The sequence below is a fragment of the Cydia pomonella genome, chromosome 22, assembly GCF_033807575.1.
Source record: "Cydia pomonella isolate Wapato2018A chromosome 22, ilCydPomo1, whole genome shotgun sequence".
Classification (NCBI taxonomy): Eukaryota; Metazoa; Arthropoda; class Insecta; order Lepidoptera; family Tortricidae; genus Cydia; species Cydia pomonella.
In genome coordinates this window covers 5,047,582-5,068,470 of record NC_084724.1, presented here as the reverse complement: position 1 = coordinate 5,068,470, position 20,889 = coordinate 5,047,582, and the positions used below count along the sequence as shown (strand labels likewise).

Here is a 20,889-nt window from a genome sequence, read left to right as displayed (position 1 = left end):
GACAATTGTACTGGCCTGTTGCTGGAAGAAGATTAGCGAAATCCACAGTAAACAATTGTAAAATTTGTAAAATACTTAAAGCTAAACCTATTATACCAATAATGGGAAACTTACCCTCCGCTCGAGTCAATCCTAGCTTCGCTTTCGAGGTTACCGGTATAGATTTCGCTGGTCCATTTCCGACTCGTGATCGAAAGGGACGTGGTTGCAAAATAATTAAAAGTTATTTATGTATATTCGTCTGTTTTGCAACCAAAGCGATTCATTTGGAAATTGCATCAGACTTGAGTGCAGAGGCATTTATCATGTGTTTAAATCGTTTTATCTCTCGCAGAGGAAAGCCCAGTGTAATCTATTGTGATAATGGCCGAAATTTTGTGGGCGCAAATAATGAATTTAAAAGATTCTTAGACTCTTGCGGTGAATCCATCTCGTCATATGCTGCCGGTGAATTCATAAATTTCAAGTTCTCACCTGCTTATTCACCGCATTTTAACGGACTTAGCGAAGCCGGTGTAAAGGCTGCCAAACATCATTTAACGCGTATGATAGGGAACACTAACTTCACTTTTGAACAATTATCGTCTTTATTTGCACAAGTCGAGGCAATCCTAAATTCTAGGCCTATTACTCCCCTATCAGCCGATCCTACAGACCTTTATCCTTTGTGTCCCGGGCACTTCCTGATCGGTAAACCGCTCACTTCATTGCCATCGCCCACACTTACCGAAATCAACCCAAATCGTCTAAGAAAATACGAGCAAATTGAGCAGATCCGACAACAGTTTTGGGAGAGATGGCGCACTGAATATTTGAACGAGCTGCAGCAACGATCAAAGTGGCGCATTAACCAGGGAAAACTCGCTGAAGGCGATATGGTGGTACTCAAGGAGGCCAATCTACCACCACTCAAATGGCGTATGGGCCGCATTCATCGACTGTATCCAGGAGCCGATGGTATAGCTCGCGTCGCAGATGTGAATACGTCTAAGGGTCTCATCCGCCGTGCTGTCACAAATCTCTGCCCGCTACCTAATGATGAGCGTGAAGAAGCTACTCGAAAACCCACAGTTTCCGAGGGGGGGAAGATGTCTACACTCACCCTTACCTAGCTGCTGGACGAGAGAGGGGACGGACGCGCGGGAGGAGTACATATGACTTTTTGCATATCATTACGAATCCATCTACGGCACGATCAAGCGCTGCCTTGTACTTAACATTTTAAACATACCAAATTCTGTTATATATACAATTTTGTGGAAGCTTATTATACTTATATCTACTGAGAACCGTCTAATTCATTGACGAGCCCCGAATTGTCGAACAGAGATTATTTCCTTTTTACAAACATTTACGTGAAACCTATAGGAAAATGATAATCACAAAAATCATTTTTTTTTATACATTTGGTTGGTAGGTTTGTCTTATGTTTTAAAGCAGTAAAATCTTTCAAGTCGAAACACAGTATAAATATACATTTTGTTGTCTAATCTAAAAGTATGATGTTCATTGTTTAAGACTGATTAGTGATTACTGAATTAAATAACATGCTATTTGTTATTTTTGTTTTATTTTTTAAATCAGGTATTAATTTATTCACTATGTATCACTATACAGGCAAAATGTGTATCATAGTTGGTCTGTAAGTACTTACTACTTATGTCGAATATAGGTATAAGATGAAATTTTAACCACCAGCCATACTCTGCGCAGTGACTTTACAGGTCATACTGAACAACTTTTATTATGGGACCAATGCCGAATCACGCAAGAAAATTTGGATCTGGAATGACACCCACTGGCTGTGCCCTACCACACAAAGCGAGATGACATTCACAATGCCCATACCTCTCTTTTGGACGTAGTTTAAGGACGTACCCGGGTCCATGACGCATGCTCGCCACACCGCTGCTTAAAATAAGCTGACGCACCGTAAATTGAACTGCGTAAAAATCGCAAAAAATATTACACGGAGATCTTATGGCAGACACCGTACCGGTGACGTAAAAGACGCAACTGTTTTGCGAACAAAAAAGATTCGCGTGAAGCACGTCACTGCGATTCCGTACCGTCACCGTTTTTTAAACAGCGGTGTGGGGAGCATGCGTCAAAAACGGTACGCATACGACGCGTCACTGCGATTCCGTATCGTGACCGTTTTTTAAGCTGCGGTCTGGTCGCACCTTGTATTGTATTGTATTGTATTGTATTCGGGCGACTTTTCCGCAACTCGACGACTTGCGCCTATTTTGCGTGATATGTTGGGGGTGGGCTAGTCCTGCCAGCCCAGCTCCTCGAGGAATCCTATCAAACCTTTAATGTTGAGTAGGACCTCGGGGAGGTCTCTCGGAGATCCGAGATGTTTAGCCCTGTATGGAGTCACTCCGCTGCATTCCAGCACCACGTGAGAGGCTGTTTCTTCTGTCTCCATGCAACCTCGGCACAGGGGACTGTCTGTGACACCTGTTGTGAAAAGATGTTTGTTAAATAGTCCATGACCTGTTATGACACTGGTTACCATACTCAGTCGGACCTTCCCTAGTTGCAGGAGCGCCCTTGTGAGTTTTCTGTTGATGCCAGGCATGGCTTCTTTTGCCTGTCTGCATCCAGTCTGGTTCAGCCAGTGTTCTGTGTGTAGTTTCCCTGTACGTGCCAGCAGCATTGAGCGTACCTTGCTAAATGGTATCGGAAGAATCGGTTCCGGACCAATCGCCCCCGCATTCGATCCTTGCCTGGCAAGCTCGTCCGCAGCATCGTTACCTCGGGATCCACTGTGTCCCTTGATCCATTGTAGGGTGAACTTGTTATTATGACATACCTCCATTAGTCGTTCGTGGCATTCGTGTATAAGTTTGGATGTAACTATATGGCTATTTAGAGCCATTAAGACTGCTCTACTGTCGGAGAGTATGCGGATGGAGGATCCTACTATCTTCCTTGCAGTGATGGCAGCCGCCGCGTTTATGATGCCCATGCACTCAGCTTGGAATACCGAGTTATGGGCTCCTAGCGGAGTGGTGATCGACATGTTCAGGTCTTCTGAGAAGGTTCCAGAGCCCGATCCGCTGTCTGTTTTGGACCCATCAGTGAAGATTCTCAGCTCCCGGGGATTGAGTCCTTCATGATTGTCGTCCTCATATAACTGTATTTTGTACCTTTTATCGAAGATAGCTTGTTTGTGAATCCGGTCCGTGCCTGACCTAAGCACTGGAAATTCATCATACACCTTTTCCAGGCATTTTGTGTGAAGAGCTCCTGTGATGTTAGACCATATCTTGAGGGTTCGCAACCTTACCGCTGAGAGACTGGCCTCTTGCTGTATGTGTAGGTGCAGCGGTGGAAGGTTTAGCATGACCTCCATGGCTGCAGTCGGGGTAGACCTCGTGCAGCCAGTGGTGACCGCGCATGCGAGCCTTTGAAGTCTTTGTAGTTTGTCTCGTACGTTGCCTAGGTTTGTTCTTGGCCACCAAACCAGAGCACCGTAACAGAGTAAGGGGCGGATTATCGTCTTATAGAGCCAGAGGGTAATTTTCGGGTTGAGTCCCCACCTCTTACCAATCATCCTTCTGCACTGCCAGAAGACAACTCCCGCCTTGTCTATCCGTTTGTTGATGTGGTTGTTCCAATTGAGTTTATTGTCGAGAGTTAGTCCTAAGTACTTAACTTCATCGGACAGCTGTAGCTCAGTTTGGAAAAGTGTTGGTCTGGTAAAGTCGGTCGCACCTTTATATGGGACAGTCAAAATTTTTTTCGCGATTTCGGAATTGGTCCCATAGTAAAAGTTGTTAAGTATGACCTATAAAGTCGCTGCGCAGAGTATGAAGATTTTACTGCTTTAAAACATAAGACAAACCTACCAACCAAATGTATAAAAAAAAATGATTTTTGTGATTATCATTTTCCTATAGGTTTCACGTAAATGTTTGGAAAAAGGGAAATAATCTCCATAATATAAGCTATTAGTTGACACCTCGATGAATACAATCGGTTAAGTGGTTTTCGAGATACACCGCCAAAAAGAATAGGTCCGGACGCCATCTTTGTGACGTCATTACTATCCCCTCCCACCATTTTTCCGCTTTACTACCGCATGTACGGTGATCAGGAGAAACGCCCGAACACATTGATACCGGTTGTGGGTAAGGCCGAGCTGAGTCAATTAAATCTGGCCTCGGAGCGGCTTGGGGACTACTAATAGTAAAAGTTGTTCAGTATGACCTATAAAGTCGCTGCGCAGAGTATGACTGGTGGTTAAAAGTTCACCCTGTATAAAATTTTTAAGTAAAAAGAAATATGTACCTACCTATGAGTAAGACGAAAAAAGAGACTAAACGTCGAAGTAAGGTAACATTATTGTGTCTGGTTTTTATAATTGTCATTATAATTTCAGTAATTAAAACCGATACTCTATAAATTCCATTCAATACGTATCGTAACAGTCACCACAGTTTCGACCGGTAAAAGCCAGTTATCGTTACCCATGCGCAAATAAATGAGTGTAGCTTCATTGTTTATTACTCGATCTGTATGTTTTAAGGCTCATTATATTCCTTGATAATGAAGCAATATGTTTTATATTAAACAAAATTTGCGAAATGCTAATATTTACGGAGGTTTTTACAAAATAAAAAATAATAATTTTATAAAAAAACTGTTTTTTGTGATTATTTTTTTTCCTATAGGTTTCACGTAAATGTTTGTAGAAAAGGAAATAATCTCCATAATAGAAGCTATTATTTGACACCTCGATGATTAAAATCGGTTAAGTGGTTTTCGAGATACACCGCCAAAAAAATAGGTCCGGCCACCATCTTTGTGACGTCATTACTATCCCCTCCACCATTTTTCCGCTTTACTACCGCATGTACGGTGATCAGGAGAACTGTCCGAACACATTGATACTGGTTGTGGGTAAGGCCGAGCTGAGTCAATTAAATCTGGCCTCGGAGCGGCTTGGCGACCGTACTAGTATCTGTTCCACACTTTGTCGCTTACTGAGTCAGTGCTTGCTGAGATAGCGTAGCACAGAGTACTTTTATATATAATGTAGCGTAGTGAGCACACGACTCAGCTTAGGACAAAATTAATTTGGAATTGTTACCGATGAATTTTATAATAAGTGAAACTTCGATGGCTAAGGAATATGAATGTAGTAGTCTAAGGGTCGATGTCGCTAGTAAGACGCGTCGTAAGGTATGTGAAGCATAATTATGTTGGAAATTGGAAATGTTCACTGCAGACAGGTAAATCTCGGTAGCTCGGTAAGTAGGTGGAGCGGCGGGCTGGTATCCCATCCGTTTGTCATGCCTGAGGCAATGAATATTTATATTTTTCTTGTTCAAATAACTGTTTTCTTTGATTGTTATGTCATCCTCTCTCTCTCTGTTTTAATAGCGCTATACCCACACGCTCGCCTGCAATTCTTTTAAATTCACTTCTGTTTCACCATTTACGAGTATATTTCCCAGTATTTTTCGTGTAATATTTACATTTTAAGATTACGAGTTAGGGTAAAGGGCATAGCGACTTTATCAATGACTTTATTCATAATTTCTCCATACAATTACGCAGCTCATTGTACATGAACACATAATGACCTACACTTCTATAAATTATTTTAATAACAAACAGTATTAAAAATATAAATTAGAAGAATAGATATAATACTTTAATGGAGATTCATAAGACTTTGAAAGTGTGAAACAACAATAGTTCCTAATATCAACAAATATAAACAACATACAATGAGTGAATGTATATTTATTAGTAAACGTTTACTTACAAGAATATGTACTTATAATTAGGTATTTGTCGTTGAATACTTCATGTTAATTGAGTATCTACTATTAATGTTTATAAATAATCTTATTTGAAACACTTTCGTAGCATAAAGTTTTTATCTTAAAACAGTGTTATAATGCACCATAATAAACGTTATATAATTATTACCTACATAAACAATGTAAACATCAAAACAAAACTGATAAAACTTAACAAAACAAGTTGTAAAACTTAAATGTACTTTATTTATATAAGTAAGTAGGTAATATTGTTTGTAACGAAAAATCAAAATAGCGGTCTACGGAACTTATTACATTTAAAATATTATTTAAGTTACTTTATACTTAACTATGTCGTTCTATTTTTTCCAACTTGGCAGGAGTACCATGCCCTAGATTTGAGCTACACTAAAATGCTAAAAATATATAATTGTAAAAAACGTAAAATCTTTGTGTAAATAACACATAACAAGGCGCCCATGCTCTAAAATGACTAGGTGATTCACAGAAAAAAGTATGTTCCATGAGGTGATTGCTATTAAAAATATAAAATTAAAAAAAAAAAACAATTCATATATTTGTTAAAGTGTCCCCTCAGATAAAGTCACCCACATTAACTTAAGTACCTAATACGAATGACGTCACAATTCCAATCACTTGACAGACTTTCAAATCCATAATTTGTCCTAAATCTCATCATCACCTCGTTGTCTTAAATAACTACCCTAAAAACTTGTTCAAATTTTTAAACATTTCATCACAAATATTAATTTTAATAGAATATAATGTACCTTTATTAGAAAAAAGACGACGAGCCGAGATGTTCCATTTTGGAATTTATGATATCATGCTTGTTTTCTTATAACATCCCAAACATGTTATTGTACTTTGAGTATTCTCAGTTTGGATTACAAATAGGAATGTAGTAACATTTTTGAATTTAAGTACTTTTTCAGAAATATCTAAAATCGTATTATACTGGAAAAATCCATAAATTTGAGTTAATTTACTTTTATATGTGACGTTTTGCGGGTAAAGTTACCGTATGGCCCTTATGGGTCTCTACCTGTAATACTTATGCGGTCCTACGTAACGTAAGCTCCGGGCGGCATCATAAGGTACTGTTACCCGTGGAAAATCACATAATTATATAAACGTTAGAGTTAGACCAAGACAACTCTGTGACAATTTTGATAACACACGCAGTGCGAGTGTTATTTATACTTCATAATTTCATATAAGTTCGACGTTTAAAATAACACTTGCAATGCGTGTGCTATTAAAATCGATGCAGATTTGTCATGGTCTGACTCTATTTAAATTTTAAACATGGCGAATATCGTACAATCGTTAAGATAACATTCAACGAATTTCTATAAATCGTTTTTCAATTATTTCGCTCATTAAATATGAAAAACGTAGATATTCCTAAATAATTTATGGGTATCTCTTAGCTGAGACATTAATTTATAAACGCTTTTTAAACTACAAAGCTAAAGGCACATGCCTGAACATTGAGATTGTTGACGAACAGTTTACAGAAGTGGTGGATGGATTCGTTTTTTCTCCTCCTCATCCTCGCGTCCGATGTCGATGGAAGACGGAGATGGAAGACCGCACGGCCACTCCAGAGACTCGGCTTCATGGGTCATGATGTGTTCAGCTTCCACTATAAAACGTAAAACTAATGTTAATTATATATCAAACAGACCTGTTATTCAAGCTTAACTAAATTTTTACTTAAAACCCTCAAAAATATAAAATGTCCATTGACACCAAAAATATTTCTGAACCCATGATTCGAGACCTTTCGAGACAATCCGTAATACGCGAATATAAACATATTTTTAAATTTTTATTGAAGATGTAGTTAGTTTATGTTTAGTATTTTTAACTGTGCGAGATTTTAAAACAAACACTTATAATCAAAGTTACATGTTTTTAATAACATGGTGGGGCGGCTATTCCAAAGAAAACACATCACATCGCCCACACCATAATGACCTGCTACGCTTTATAACATTATTAAGAGATACATATTACATCATTGACCCCACGGTGCCGCGATCTTCCGTATTAATTAACTTGAACACTTTAGTAACAAAGTAACGTAGAGTCACGTAATATACGTGGAAATTTTCAATTTAATTTTATGATAATTCATATAAGGTATATCAAACTTAACCCGATGACTTTGTTACGCTGACAAATGTTATATTTATTTATTTTAACTTTGACGACCGGTCCGGCCTCGTGGGTAGTGACTCTGCCTATGAAGCTGATGGTCCCGGGTTCATATCCTGGTAAGGGCATTTATTCGTGTGATGAGCATGGTAGTACGGTCGCCAAGCCGCTCCGAGGCCAGATTTAATTGACTCAGCTCGGCCTTACCCACAACCGGTATCAATGTGTTCGGACAGTTCTCCTGATCACCGTACATGCGGTAGTAAAGCGGAAAAATGGTGGAGGGGATAGTAATGACGTCACAAAGATGGCGGCCGGACCTATTCTTTTTGGCGGTGTATCTCGAAAACCACTTAACCGATTTTAATCATCGAGGTGTCAAATAATAGCTTATATTATGGAGATTATTTCCTTTTCTACAAACATTTACGTGAAACCTATAGGAAAAAAAATAATCACAAAAAACAGTTTTTTTATAAAATTATTATTTTTTATTTTGTAAAAATCTCCGTAAATATTAGCATTTCGCAAATTTTGTTTAATATAAAACATATTGCTTCATTATCAAGGAATATAATGAGCCTTAAAACATACAGATCGAGTAATAAACAATGAAGCTACACTCATTTATTTGCGCATGGGTAACGATAACTGGCTTTTACCGGTTGAAACTGTGGTGACTGTTACGATACGTATTGAATGGAATTTATAGAGTATCGGTTTTAATTACTGAAATTATAATTAAAATTATAAAAACCAGACACAATAATGTTACCTTACTTCGACGTTTAGTCTCTTTTTTCGTCTTAATCATAGGTAGGTACATATTTCTTTTTACTTAAAAATTTTATACAGGGTGAACTTTTAACCACCAGTCATACTCTGCGCAGCGACTTTATAGGTCATACTTAACAACTTTTACTATGGGACCAATTCCGAAATCGCGAAAAAAATTTTGACTGTCCCATATAAAGGTGCGACCAACTTTACCAGACCAACACTTTTCCAAACTGAGCTACAGCTGTCCGATGAAGTTAAGTACTTAGGACTAACTCTCGACAATAAACTCAATTGGAACAACCACATCAACAAACGGATAGACAAGGCGGGAGTTGTCTTCTGGCAGTGCAGAAGGATGATTGGTAAGAGGTGGGGACTCAACCCGAAAATTACCCTCTGGCTCTATAAGACGATAATCCGCCCCTTACTCTGTTACGGTGCTCTGGTTTGGTGGCCAAGAACAAACCTAGGCAACGTACGAGACAAACTACAAAGACTTCAAAGGCTCGCATGCGCGGCCACCACTGGCTGCACGAGGTCTACCCCGACTGCAGCCATGGAGGTCATGCTAAACCTTCCACCGCTGCACCTACACATACAGCAAGAGGCCAGTCTCTCAGCGGTAAGGTTGCGAACCCTCAAGATATGGTCTAACATCACAGGAGCTCTTCACACAAAATGCTTGGAAAAGGTGTATGACGAATTTCCAGTGCTTAGGTCAGGCACGGACCGGATTCACAAACAAGCTATCTTCGATAAAAGGTACAAAATACAGTTATATGAGGACGACAATCATGAAGGACTCAATCCCCGGGAGCTGAGAATCTTCACTGATGGGTCCAAAACAGACAGCGGATCGGGCTCTGGAACCTTCTCAGAAGACCTGAACATGTCGATCACCACTCCGCTAGGAGCCCATAACTCGGTATTCCAAGCTGAGTGCATGGGCATCATAAACGCGGCGGCTGCCATCACTGCAAGGAAGGTAGTAGGATCCTCCATCCGCATACTCTCCGACAGTAGAGCAGTCTTAATGGCTCTAAATAGCCATATAGTTACATCCAAACTTATACACGAATGCCACGAACGACTAATGGAGGTATGTCATAATAACAAGATCACCCTACAATGGATCAAGGGACACAGTGGATCCCGAGGTAACGATGCTGCGGACGAGCTTGCCAGGCAAGGATCGAATGCGGGGGCGATTGGTCCGGAACCGATTCTTCCGATACCATTTAGCAAGGTACGCTCAATGCTGCTGGCACGTACAAGGAAACTACACACAGAACACTAGCTGAACCAGACTGGATGCAGACAGGCAAAAGAAGCCATGCCTGGCATCAACGGAAAACTCACAAGGGCGCTCCTGCAACTAGGGAAGGTCCGACTGAGTATGGTAACCAGTGTCATAACAGGTCATGGACTATTTAACAAACATCTTTTCACAACAGGTGTCACAGACAGTCCCCTGTGCCGAGGTTGCATGGAGACAGAAGAAACAGCCTCTCACGTGGTGCTGGAATGCAGCGGAGTGACTCCATACAGGGCTAAACATCTCGGATCTCCGAGAGACCTCCCCGAGGTCCTACTCAACATCAAAGGTTTGATAGGATTCCTCGAGGAGCTGGGCTGGCAGGACTAGCCCACCCCCAACATATCACGCAAAATAGGCGCAAGTCGTCGAGTCGCGGAAAAATCGCCCGAATACAATACAATACAATACAATACAAGGTGCGACCAGACCGCAGCTTAAAAAACGGTCACGATACGGAATCGCAGTGACGCGTCGTATGCGTACCGTTTTTGACGCATGCTCCCCACACCGCTGTTTAAAAAACGGTGACGGTACGGAATCGCAGTGACGTGCTTCACGCGAATCTTTTTTGTTCGCAAAACAGTTGCGTCTTTTACGTCACCGGTACGGTGTCTGCCATAAGATCTCCGTGTAATATTTTTTGCGATTTTTGCGCAGTTCAATTTACGGTGCGTCAGCTTATTTTAAGCAGCGGTGTGGCGAGCATGCGTCATGGACCCGGGTACGTCCTTAAACTACGTCCAAAAGAGAGGTATGGGCATTGTGAATGTCATCTCGCTTTGTGTGGTAGGGCACAGCCAGTGGGTGTCATTCCAGATCCAAATTTTCTTGCGTGATTCGGCATTGGTCCCATAATAAAAGTTGTTCAGTATGACCTGTAAAGTCACTGCCTAGAGTATGGCTGGTGGTTAAAATTTCATCTTATACCTATATTCGACACAAGTAGTAAGTACTTACAGACCAACTATGATACACATTTTGCCTGTATAGTGATACATAGTGAATAAATTTATACCTGATTTAAAAAATAAAACAAAAATAACAAATAGCATGTTATTTAATTCAGTAATCACTAATCAGTCTTAAACAATGAACATCATACTTTTAGATTAGACAACAAAATGTATATTTATACTGTGTTTCGACTTGAAAGATTTTACTGCTTTAAAACATAAGACAAACCTACCAACCAAATGTATAAAAAAAATGTTTTTTGTGATTATTATTTTCCTATAGGTTTCACGTAAATTTTTGTAAAAAGGAAATAATCTCCATAATATAAGCTATTAGTTGACACCTCGATGAATACAATCGGTTAAGTGGTTTTCGAGATACACCGCCAAAAAGAATAGGTCCGGACGCCATCTTTGTGACGTCATTACTATCCCCTCCCACCATTTTTCCGCTTTACTACCGCATGTACGGTGATCAGGAGAAACGCCCGAACACATTGATACCGGTTGTGGGTAAGGCCGAGCTGAGTCAATTAAATCTGGCCTCGGAGCGGCTTGGGGACTACTAATAGTAAAAGTTGTTCAGTATGACCTATAAAGTCGCTGCGCAGAGTATGACTGGTGGTTAAAAGTTCACCCTGTATAAAATTTTTAAGTAAAAAGAAATATGTACCTACCTATGATTAAGACGAAAAAAGAGACTAAACGTCGAAGTAAGGTAACATTATTGTGTCTGGTTTTTATAATTGTCATTATAATTTCAGTAATTAAAACCGATACTCTATAAATTCCATTCAATACGTATCGTAACAGTCACCACAGTTTCGACCGGTAAAAGCCAGTTATCGTTACCCATGCGCAAATAAATGAGTGTAGCTTCATTGTTTATTACTCGATCTGTATGTTTTAAGGCTCATTATATTCCTTGATAATGAAGCAATATGTTTTATATTAAACAAAATTTGCGAAATGCTAATATTTACGGAGATTTTTACAAAATAAAAAAAAATAATTTTATAAAAAAACTGTTTTTAGTGATTATTTTTTTTCCTATAGGTTTCACGTAAATGTTTGTAGAAAAGGAAATAATCTCCATAATATAAGCTATTATTTGACACTTCGATGATTAAAATCGGTTAAGTGGTTTTCGAGATACACCGCCAAAAAGAATAGGTCCGGCCGCCATCTTTGTGACGTCATTACTATCCCCTCCACCATTTTTCCGCTTTACTACCGCATGTACGGTGATCAGGAGAACTGTCCGAACACATTGATACCGGTTGTGGGTAAGGCCGAGCCGAGTCAATTAAATCGTGTTTCTAGAGGGCTTTTGAGATTTGGCGACCGTACTATGGATATTTGTTCATGAGTCATGGGTGTTTTCTATGTATTTATTTAAATATTTATATATTATATATATAGTTGTCTAAGTACCCTCAAAACAAGCCTTATTGAGCTTACTGTGGGACTTAGTCAATTTGTGTAATAATGTCGTATAATATTTATTATTTCTTTATTTATTATTTTATATCACGTCGCTAGCAAACAAGCATATGGCCCACCTGGTGGTAAGTGTGTTATATGCGCGTTGCCGACCATAAAAACTTGTACATTCTTTATTTGAAGAACCCCATTGAACCCCATACTGTAGACTCTCGGGAAAACCTCGGCAGGGAGGGAGCTCATTACACAGCCGGAGTGTCCGCAGGACGAAATTCCTCTTAAACCGCACAGTGCATGACCATTTAGGTTCTAGGGTATGAGGATGAACACCCAGTCGACGATGGCGGTGAGCGGTGCGGTGAGAAAGTGTATGTACAGTCCATTAATTCAAGTGGTAGATCACACACAACACACAAGGAGGCAAAGTCTCTCCTTAGACTTAAAAGTTCAATGCCGCTTGTGAGTTTGGGTTCGTCGACGATTCGTACAATTCATATAGATGATTTATGCAAATAACTTAGTCATTGTCATTACGACGTTTCAAATAAAGGAAATGGATATATCGTTTAACTAGTAAGTACCAGGTAAGCTGACTTAACTGACAATAACAAGTAAGCTTAGGTTGAATCTCTCAGTAAAGATCTAATTTGCTAGGTAACAACCAAACATAGAAGCTACTTACTTCTAATCCTATGGACTTTGTTTCCGTAGGCAAGGTCCCAATAATAAAGGGTCACAAAGGTTAAGGGTATTAGTGGCATCAGAAGGTATGGCCTCTTTGTTCTCCTGAAACTGTTTGGGAGGTAAATATGATTAAGGAATTGGAAGACATGAGTGTACTGAAAGGAAAATGTATTTATTAATCATTATGGCATCACTGCAGGTTAAACATACTTTCCCTACCAGTGATGTCATTATGATTAAGGTATCACTATTTTAATATTGATAGAATAAAAATCCATAGGTAATGTTAAATATTAGACAAATAATGAAACATGCACATGAGCAGTAGAAGTATTAGTAAAATGTAAAGGAATTACATTATCGAATACCTCCTGTGTCTGCAAAAAAATTGAATTATAAATCAGTATAAGTTTTTACTTATTAATTAACTTGTACTCTAGTTAGATACACCTAAATCAACTCTATATACATACAGTGTACTCGACGTTGTAAATATTAAAAATATGTACAATTGTACATACCCTGTGAATAAACCAGTGGCAGCGGTAATGTAAAAAGTTGTCATCCAAAGACAGGTATCTCTATTTTTAGCAATTTGCAATGCCATTTGTCGCTCTTGCATTTGATATTGTAATTGAATCTGTCTTTCCATCTGAAAATTGTAAGTCATGTATTTTGTCATTATCAAAAAAATACCTTACTTAACATTTGACCTAGATTATACAAAATAAACAAAATCATAAAACTGACCTTGATTTTATTAATCGTCTGAATAAATTCCTGATTCTTTTTAAAATTTTCTTCCATGTTTACTGTAAAATAATTACCCATTTTGGTAATAACGAACTTAATTGACTTTAATAGTTAAGTAATAAAACAAGATACGACACAACGCCCTACTTTTACGATCACTACTGACAGTCCGACACAGAATCAAATATTATCAGCTGATTGTTGTCAAAACAAGCGCGTCGGTATTGATTCCCTTTTGTGTCGTTAGTTTTTCTGTTAATCTCAAAATGACAATTAACGACTTATCTACAGCAAAAATTTAAATAAGTTAAATAATTGAATTAGACACTAATTTTGACTTTAAAAACTAAATTACCCATTTTATCGATTTAGACTTCAATCAATCGACGTTTGGTAGCAACACTACTGAAATGTTTTTTTGACGAAACGTCAAAACAATTCCCGCCAAATTTACCAGTTCTGATTCTCATAGCGTATTGTATTGTAGTGCTAGTGAACAGCATTGCATTGTTTTGTATAAATAATTAAGGTTATTTAAAAGCCAAAATGGGTATTCAGGGCTTAACAAAACTTATAGCAGATATAGCTCCGCAGGCCGTAAAGGAAATGGAGATCAAAAACTACTTCGGTACGTTTGTTTTTTCTGTTGTGAAAATAACCTTAATCTGTACACACAAAACTGACGAAATACTTTGGTTTCAGGACGCAAAATCGCTATCGACGCATCTATGAGTCTTTATCAGTTTCTAATAGCAGTAAGAAGCGAAGGTAAGTAACATTTCTCATCGAAATTTAACCAAGATGTTTTGACGAATACAATCAATGTAATCGTCAATTTAGTGGTTTGAAATACAATTCAGTGAATATTTTTGGTGTCTTTAGGTGCTCAACTGACGTCAGTCGACGGAGAGACAACGTCTCATCTGATGGGTACATTCTACCGTACCATCCGCTTGGTAGAAAATGGAATTAAGCCAGTGTATGTGTTTGATGGAAAGCCGCCGGAGTTGAAGTCGCATCAGCTGAATAAGCGAGCTGAGCGCCGAGAGGAGGCTGAGAAAGAGCTGCAAAAGGCTACAGAAGCAGGTACAATACATTAACTTTATTTCATATAGAAATCAATATGAGTTTTTGGTTGAGAAGACTGTGATAGGACAAGAACTCTTATATTTGTATATATACTTTGCTCAGACACAATTAAGAGCTTGGCTTCTGCTCTACCGATCTTCAGTGAGTGCAGTATGTGTACATGACAACCAGTCTGGCCTAGTGGGTAGTGACCCTGTCTATGAAGCCAATGGTGCAGGGTTCAAATCCTAGTAAGGGCATTTATTTGTGTGATGAACACAGATATTTGTTCCTGAGTCATGGAGGTTTTCTATGTATATTGTTATATATATTTCTATGCATGTGTTTTTCGTCACCTAGTACCCATAGTACAAGCTTTGCTTAGTTTGGGGCTAGGTTGATTTGTGTAAGATTGTCCCATATATATATTATATTTTTGTATGTAAGAGTTAGAAGCGATGAAAGAGCTCTAAGGTGGTCTTGACATTGATCTTATTTTATTTTGTAAATCACCAAGGTTGGGGTCACCTCTCTCTGCATCTGACTACATTCTAATATAATAAACTAATCTGTATAAAATATTTGAATACCTTTTAGAATATCAAAAGCCAGATGCATTTAATATTTTGACTCTTTTTAAATCTACATTATAGGACTGATTCACTTAGATTTGACTGCCAAAACACCCATATATAAATATATCCCTTTTAAATATTTTGTTCTCCACCAGGTGACCAAGCATCCATTGAGAAGTTCAACCGTCGGCTGGTGAAGGTGACCAAACAGCATGGAGAAGAGGCCCGCTCTCTCCTGAAGCTCATGGGCATCCCCGTGGTGGAAGCTCCGTGTGAGGCAGAGGCCCAGTGTGCAGCACTTGTAAGTTTAACAGCTGATGACTGTGTCAATTACAGATGGGCTGAATATGGAGCTAGCGTAATACGAATATTTGGCCAAATGTTCGGTTCAAATGGGAACCTGTGCCTGACCTGTGTGTGTTGGTGTACTGCTCAGTTTTGCCACATTAAGAAATCGGCTTCCCACCCTTATTCTCTTGAATAAAAAAATAATTGTTGCATACTTGACTCCAATCACTCACATTGCAACTCAATTATCTATCAAAATTGCCTATTAGGATTATAAATGTTTTTCAGGTTAAGGCCGGCAAAGTATTCGCAACAGCGACAGAAGATATGGACGCGCTCACATTCGGTGCCAACGTGTTGCTTCGCCATCTTACCTTTTCTGAGGCGAGGAAAATGCCCGTCCAGGAGATACATCTAGACCGGGTCCTAGACGGGCTGGAACTTAAGCACAATGAGGTAAAAGTGTAGCAAAGCCAATTAAAAGTGTTTTCATACATATTAACCAGTGTTTAATTTCGGTATTTAATTTTTTTTATGCAGATTTTTGCATTCCATTCAATAATGTCAATAGTGTATAGCCCTTCCTTAATCGCCATTTTAGTAGATCAATGAACTATAGCGAATTTAGGGCGACATTTTGAGTTTTAGAGTCAAACAAAGCTAGTTGGCAGTGATTTTAACAGCCCAGACAGTGCGTTATTTTAAACGTCAAACTTCTAAGAAATTATGACGTTTACTTAACACTTGCAACGTCTGGGCTATATTAGTTTGGGCGTCGAGGTACTGGCTCTGGGGAATATTGATAAATATAGCTGCTAACTTATCTTGGTTTGACTCTAATTATACTGGTAACGAGAGATCGTAGGTAGGAATTATCTCCCGTATTTGGGGTTCAAATTTCTTTGGCTAGTAAAAAGCGAGTTCAGATAGATGTGAATCATACATAATCGGATTTGTTTGCAGTTCATCGACCTCTGCATCTTGTTGGGCTGCGATTACTGCGGCTCCATCCGCGGCGTGGGGCCCAAGCGAGCCATTGAGCTGATCAGACAACACCGTACACTAGATGAGGTAAAAATAAGTAATTTAAAAAAGTTTTTGTCAAAAATTTCATTTTTGGTCCCAGCGATAAACGCTGTCTGTACTTTTTTTCCACAGGCAACTAATACTCGTCGAGACAATTGTAAAAACCCCAAACACAATTAGGTTGCGTTGTTTTATCACAGAGTTCCTATGGCTACCACCTGTCTCCATCATCAGATCAGCTTGATTGTTTTGCATTGTCACCCGACTTACATATGTATGCAAATTTTCAGCTTCATCGGAAACCGGGAAGTGGGTCAAATTTAACTTGCAAGATTTGTCCCATACATACTAACAGCAGGGCCAGTTAAATAAAAGCTTGAAAAATAACTACTTAATTTAAAAAAGTATTTTATAATAAAGTAATATAATAGAGAGCTTGCTGAGTGACCTAAGTAAGGTACGAGATTGAAAAGCTTGATTGTAACACTATTCCATTAGTCTGTTATTGACGACGGGTCTGGCCTAGTGGGTAGTGACCCTGCCTATGAAGCCGATGGTTCGAATAAGGAAAGCCAGTAAGGGGATTTATTTGTGTGATGAACACAGATGTTTGTTCCACCGGGATTCAAACCCAGGACCTTCGGCTTCATAGGCTGGGTCGCTACCCACGAGGCCAGACCGCTCGTCAGATTAAGTTAACATTTGATATGACAGGTTTTGAAAAATATCGACACTACCAAGTACCCTCCTCCAGAGAACTGGGACTACGCGGACGCGAGAAGGCTATTCTTGGAGCCCGAGATCACGGACCCTAAGGATATTGAGGTTAGTATACTTTACTAGTGTTTTTTTAAGTTTGTTAATTTCAAGAGTGCATTCCCGAGCTTAAATTAAGTAATTATCTCTAAGACACCGGTATTAGTTAGTCCATTTTGGAGATAATCAATGATTTATTTTTATTTGATAAGGCTACTACGAGCGTGTACACTTGCCTTAGGGCCTGTTTACATATTGATTACGGTTAGTTTAGTATATAAACTCATACTAAACACTAACCGTAATCAATATTAGGTTTTTTTCTAATGTGAGCCTTCTATTTGTAGATAAAATGGACAGACCCTGATGAGGAAGGTCTTGTAAAGTTCCTCTGCGGAGACAAGCAGTTTAACGAGGAACGAGTCAGGAACGGAGCCAAAAAACTCATGAAGGCGCGCTCCACCACTACACAAGGACGTCTTGATGGCTTCTTCAAGGTATAGTTAGAGAGGGACAGCTGTAGTTAAAGAGAGACAGGCAGTTCAACCAGGAACGAGTCAGGAACGGAGCAAGGAAACTGATGAAGGCACGCTCCACCACCACACAACAACGTCTTGATGGCTTCTTCAAGGTATAGTTAGAGAGAGACAGCTGTAGTTAGAGGGAGACAGGCAGGTCAACCAGCAACGGAGCAAGGAAACCAATTAAGGCGCGTTCCACCACCACACAAGGACGTCTTGATGGCTTCTTCGAGGTATAGTTAGAGAGGGACAGCTGTAGTTAGAGGGAGACAGGCAGTTCAACCAGGAACGGAGCAAGGAAACTGATGAAGGCGCGTTCCACCACCACACAAGAACGTCTTGATGGCTTCTTCGAGGTATAGTTAGAGAGGGACAGCTGTAGTTAGAGGGAGACAGGCAGTTAAACGAGGAACGGAGCAAGGAAACTGATGAAGGCGCGTTCCACCACCACACAAGAACGTCTTGATGGCTTCTTCGAGGTATAGTTAGAGAGGGACAGCTGTAGTTAGAGGGAGACAGGCAGTTAAACCAGGAACGGAGCAAGGAAACTGATGAAGGCGCGTTCCACCACCACACAAGAACGTCTTGATGGCTTCTTCGAGGTATAGTTAGAGAGGGACAGCTGTAGTTAGAGGGAGACAGGCAGTTCAACCAGGAACGGAGCAAGGAAACTGATGAAGGCGCGTTCCACCACCACACAAGAACGTCTTGATGGCTTCTTCGAGGTATAGTTAGAGAGGGACAGCTGTAGTTAGAGGGAGACAGGCAGTTCAACCAGGAACGGAGCAAGGAAACTGATGAAGGCGCGTTCCACCACCACACAAGAACGTCTTGATGGCTTCTTCGAGGTATAGTTAGAGAGGGACAGCTGTAGTTAGAGGGAGACAGGCAGTTCAACCAGGAACGGAGCAAGGAAACTGATGAAGGCGCGCTCCACCACCACACAAGGACGTCTTGATGGCTTCTTCAAGGTATAATTAGAGAGAGAGACAGCTATAGTCGGAGTGAGACAGTTCAACGAGGAACGAGTCAGGAGCGGAGCCGAGAAACTGATGAAGCCGCGCTCCACCACCACACAAGGACGTCTTGATGGCTTCTTCAAGTTGTAGTTAGAGAGGGACAGCTGTAGTTAAAGGGAGACACGCAGTTCAACCAGGAACGAGTCAGGAGCGGAGCCAAGAAACTGATGAAGGCGCGCTCCACCAACACACAAGAACGTCTTGATGGCTTCTTCAAGGTATAATTAGAGAGAGAGACAGCTATAGTGGGAGTGAGACAGTTCAACGAGGAACGAGTCAGGAGGGGAGCCGAGAAACTGATGAAGCCGCGCTCCACCACCACACAAGGACGTCTTGATGGCTTCTTCAAGGTATAATTAGAGAGGGACAGCAGTAGTCAGAGGGAGACAGTTCAATGAGGAATAGCTAATATTATAACCGGATTAACCGGAACTCTATCTTCAACTCCTTCTGCTTGTAATATTAGTTACAAATTGTTGAGCAATACACTTTTCGGCAGTCGCGACACTCGTGACATCTAGTGTCAAGTAGCGGTACTGATGAATCCGCTACTTGCCGCTAGATGTCGACTACGAAAATAATAAGCGTTTTGGTAAGAAAAGTGATGTATGGAGTGAGCACTTTAAACTTATTTATTTCTCTGCGGTAATGTATGTATGGTATGGTATAAGTAAATAAAATAATTTCCCAGGTCTCAACAACGCCCAACCCCAAACGCAAGGCCGAAGAGGAAAAAAAGAATGCAGCTAACAAGAAAGCGAAGACGGGAGGAAGAGGACGGAAGCCGAAATAAAGACATAACTAGTATTTTAATATTGCTAGATGTACCTTGGACCAGAGACGTCATATCACGTTAATGAAGATTAGTGCAACGTCATTTGACGTCAGATGTAAAATCGAATTATGTTGCATTATTGTTTTACTTGTACAATCTCACTAATCGGGTACTAATGCTCACACTGGAAAATTCGGATTACCGGAAGTTAAAACAAATTTGCTTATCTTAAAATAACAATATACATAATGGATATATACAGAGGATTACTATAACTAGCTTATATCTAAAATAGGCCCTTGAGACATTGTACCAAGGATCCTGGCGACATTTCCTCGTTGCATAATTATATTGATGTGTTTTAGCATGTTGAAGCAATTCATTATAATAATATCTTTAATTCAATGAAAATTGTACTGTTATCTGGATTTTAGAAATTTATAAAGATATTCATGTGATAATATAAACGCACATAGTAAATTCGGACATAAAATAATCAACTGCACCCCTATTTTAGTGCCGGATTATTGGGTGTACCGGACCATAGACTGCCGGATTACCGTGATTTTACTGTACTCCTTATGACGCAGCAATACTACGAATTTTCCTATCACGAAAATATCAAATTTTGAATAATAATTGATATACCAGCTGTTTAAAAAAAAAACGAATAATTATTTATTTCTCGATTATTCAGTCGTTACGCGAAGTCGAAAATAAAATGTTTTTTAAACATGCAATTTGTTTTGCATGTTCGTTTTTGTCCTCTGTCAAATCATCTTGTTAATATTGTTTAGCTATTATCAGTCTGGTACTGTTATTTCTTGCATTTAATTTGTATTTTAATGATAAATCATAATCATAAATAACTCTGCGTTTCTTTTATTTATCCCATTGGCATATATCTAAGGACGGGCACTACGAATGGCGCTAGTTCGGCGGTGTCTGACTGCAAGATTGGCTCAA

The 20,889-nt window shown here is 39.5% G+C and overlaps 3 protein-coding genes across 4 annotated transcripts; 1 reads left to right on the top strand and 2 right to left on the bottom strand.

Annotated features, from left to right (window-relative positions):
- Positions 1–1,401: 1,401 nt before the first annotated feature.
- Positions 1,402–4,339, bottom strand: LOC133530324 (uncharacterized). Its single transcript, XM_061868217.1, has 2 exons — positions 4,219–4,339; positions 1,402–3,796 (listed from the first exon to the last, which is right to left on the bottom strand). Exon 2 carries the CDS (start codon positions 3,560–3,562, stop codon positions 2,273–2,275), a length of 1,290 nt encoding a protein of 429 aa, XP_061724201.1. The 5' UTR covers positions 3,563–3,796; positions 4,219–4,339; the 3' UTR covers positions 1,402–2,272.
- Positions 4,340–5,744: 1,405 nt separating this feature from the next.
- On the bottom strand, positions 5,745–14,317 carry LOC133529969 (plasminogen receptor (KT)). Of its 2 annotated transcripts, XM_061867761.1 has the most exons (5): positions 13,893–14,105; positions 13,664–13,794; positions 13,499–13,519; positions 13,141–13,250; positions 5,745–7,449 (listed from the first exon to the last, which is right to left on the bottom strand). In XM_061867761.1, the coding sequence occupies exons 1-5, from the start codon at positions 13,971–13,973 to the stop codon at positions 7,316–7,318; spliced, it is 477 nt and encodes a 158-aa protein (XP_061723745.1). In that variant the 5' UTR covers positions 13,974–14,105; the 3' UTR covers positions 5,745–7,315. The 2 variants fall into 2 exon arrangements, with proteins under 2 accessions (XP_061723745.1, XP_061723746.1); XM_061867762.1 differs by lacking the exon at positions 13,499–13,519 and having other exon boundaries at positions 13,893–14,317.
- Positions 14,318–20,782, top strand: LOC133529968 (flap endonuclease 1). The gene is made up of 9 exons (XM_061867760.1): positions 14,318–14,523; positions 14,598–14,663; positions 14,778–14,981; positions 15,694–15,839; positions 16,115–16,282; positions 16,790–16,897; positions 17,567–17,677; positions 17,956–18,105; positions 19,840–20,782. The coding sequence occupies exons 1-9, from the start codon at positions 14,442–14,444 to the stop codon at positions 19,939–19,941; spliced, it is 1,137 nt and encodes a 378-aa protein (XP_061723744.1). The 5' UTR covers positions 14,318–14,441; the 3' UTR covers positions 19,942–20,782.
- Positions 20,783–20,889: the final 107 nt, after the last annotated feature.

Bases quoted from the DNA above. Each gene is read 5' to 3' on its own strand.
- LOC133530324 (XM_061868217.1), bottom strand. From the start codon at position 3,562: ATGATTGGTAAGAGGTGGGGACTCAACCCGAAAATTACCCTCTGGCTC.
- LOC133529968 (XM_061867760.1), top strand. From the start codon at position 14,442: ATGGGTATTCAGGGCTTAACAAAACTTATAGCAGATATAGCTCCGCAG. The intron at 14,982-15,693 runs GTACAATACATT...GTTCTCCACCAG, and splicing joins GCAAAAGGCTACAGAAGCAG to GTGACCAAGCATCCATTGAG. The intron at 16,898-17,566 runs GTAAAAATAAGT...TTGATATGACAG, and splicing joins AACACCGTACACTAGATGAG to GTTTTGAAAAATATCGACAC.
- LOC133529969 (XM_061867761.1), bottom strand. From the start codon at position 13,973: ATGGGTAATTATTTTACAGTAAACATGGAAGAAAATTTTAAAAAGAAT. The intron at 13,520-13,663 runs GTATGTACAATT...ATTTTTTTGCAG, and splicing joins GCCACTGGTTTATTCACAGG to ACACAGGAGGTATTCGATAA. The intron at 13,251-13,498 runs GTAATTCCTTTA...CCTCCCAAACAG, and splicing joins CACAGGAGGTATTCGATAAT to TTTCAGGAGAACAAAGAGGC.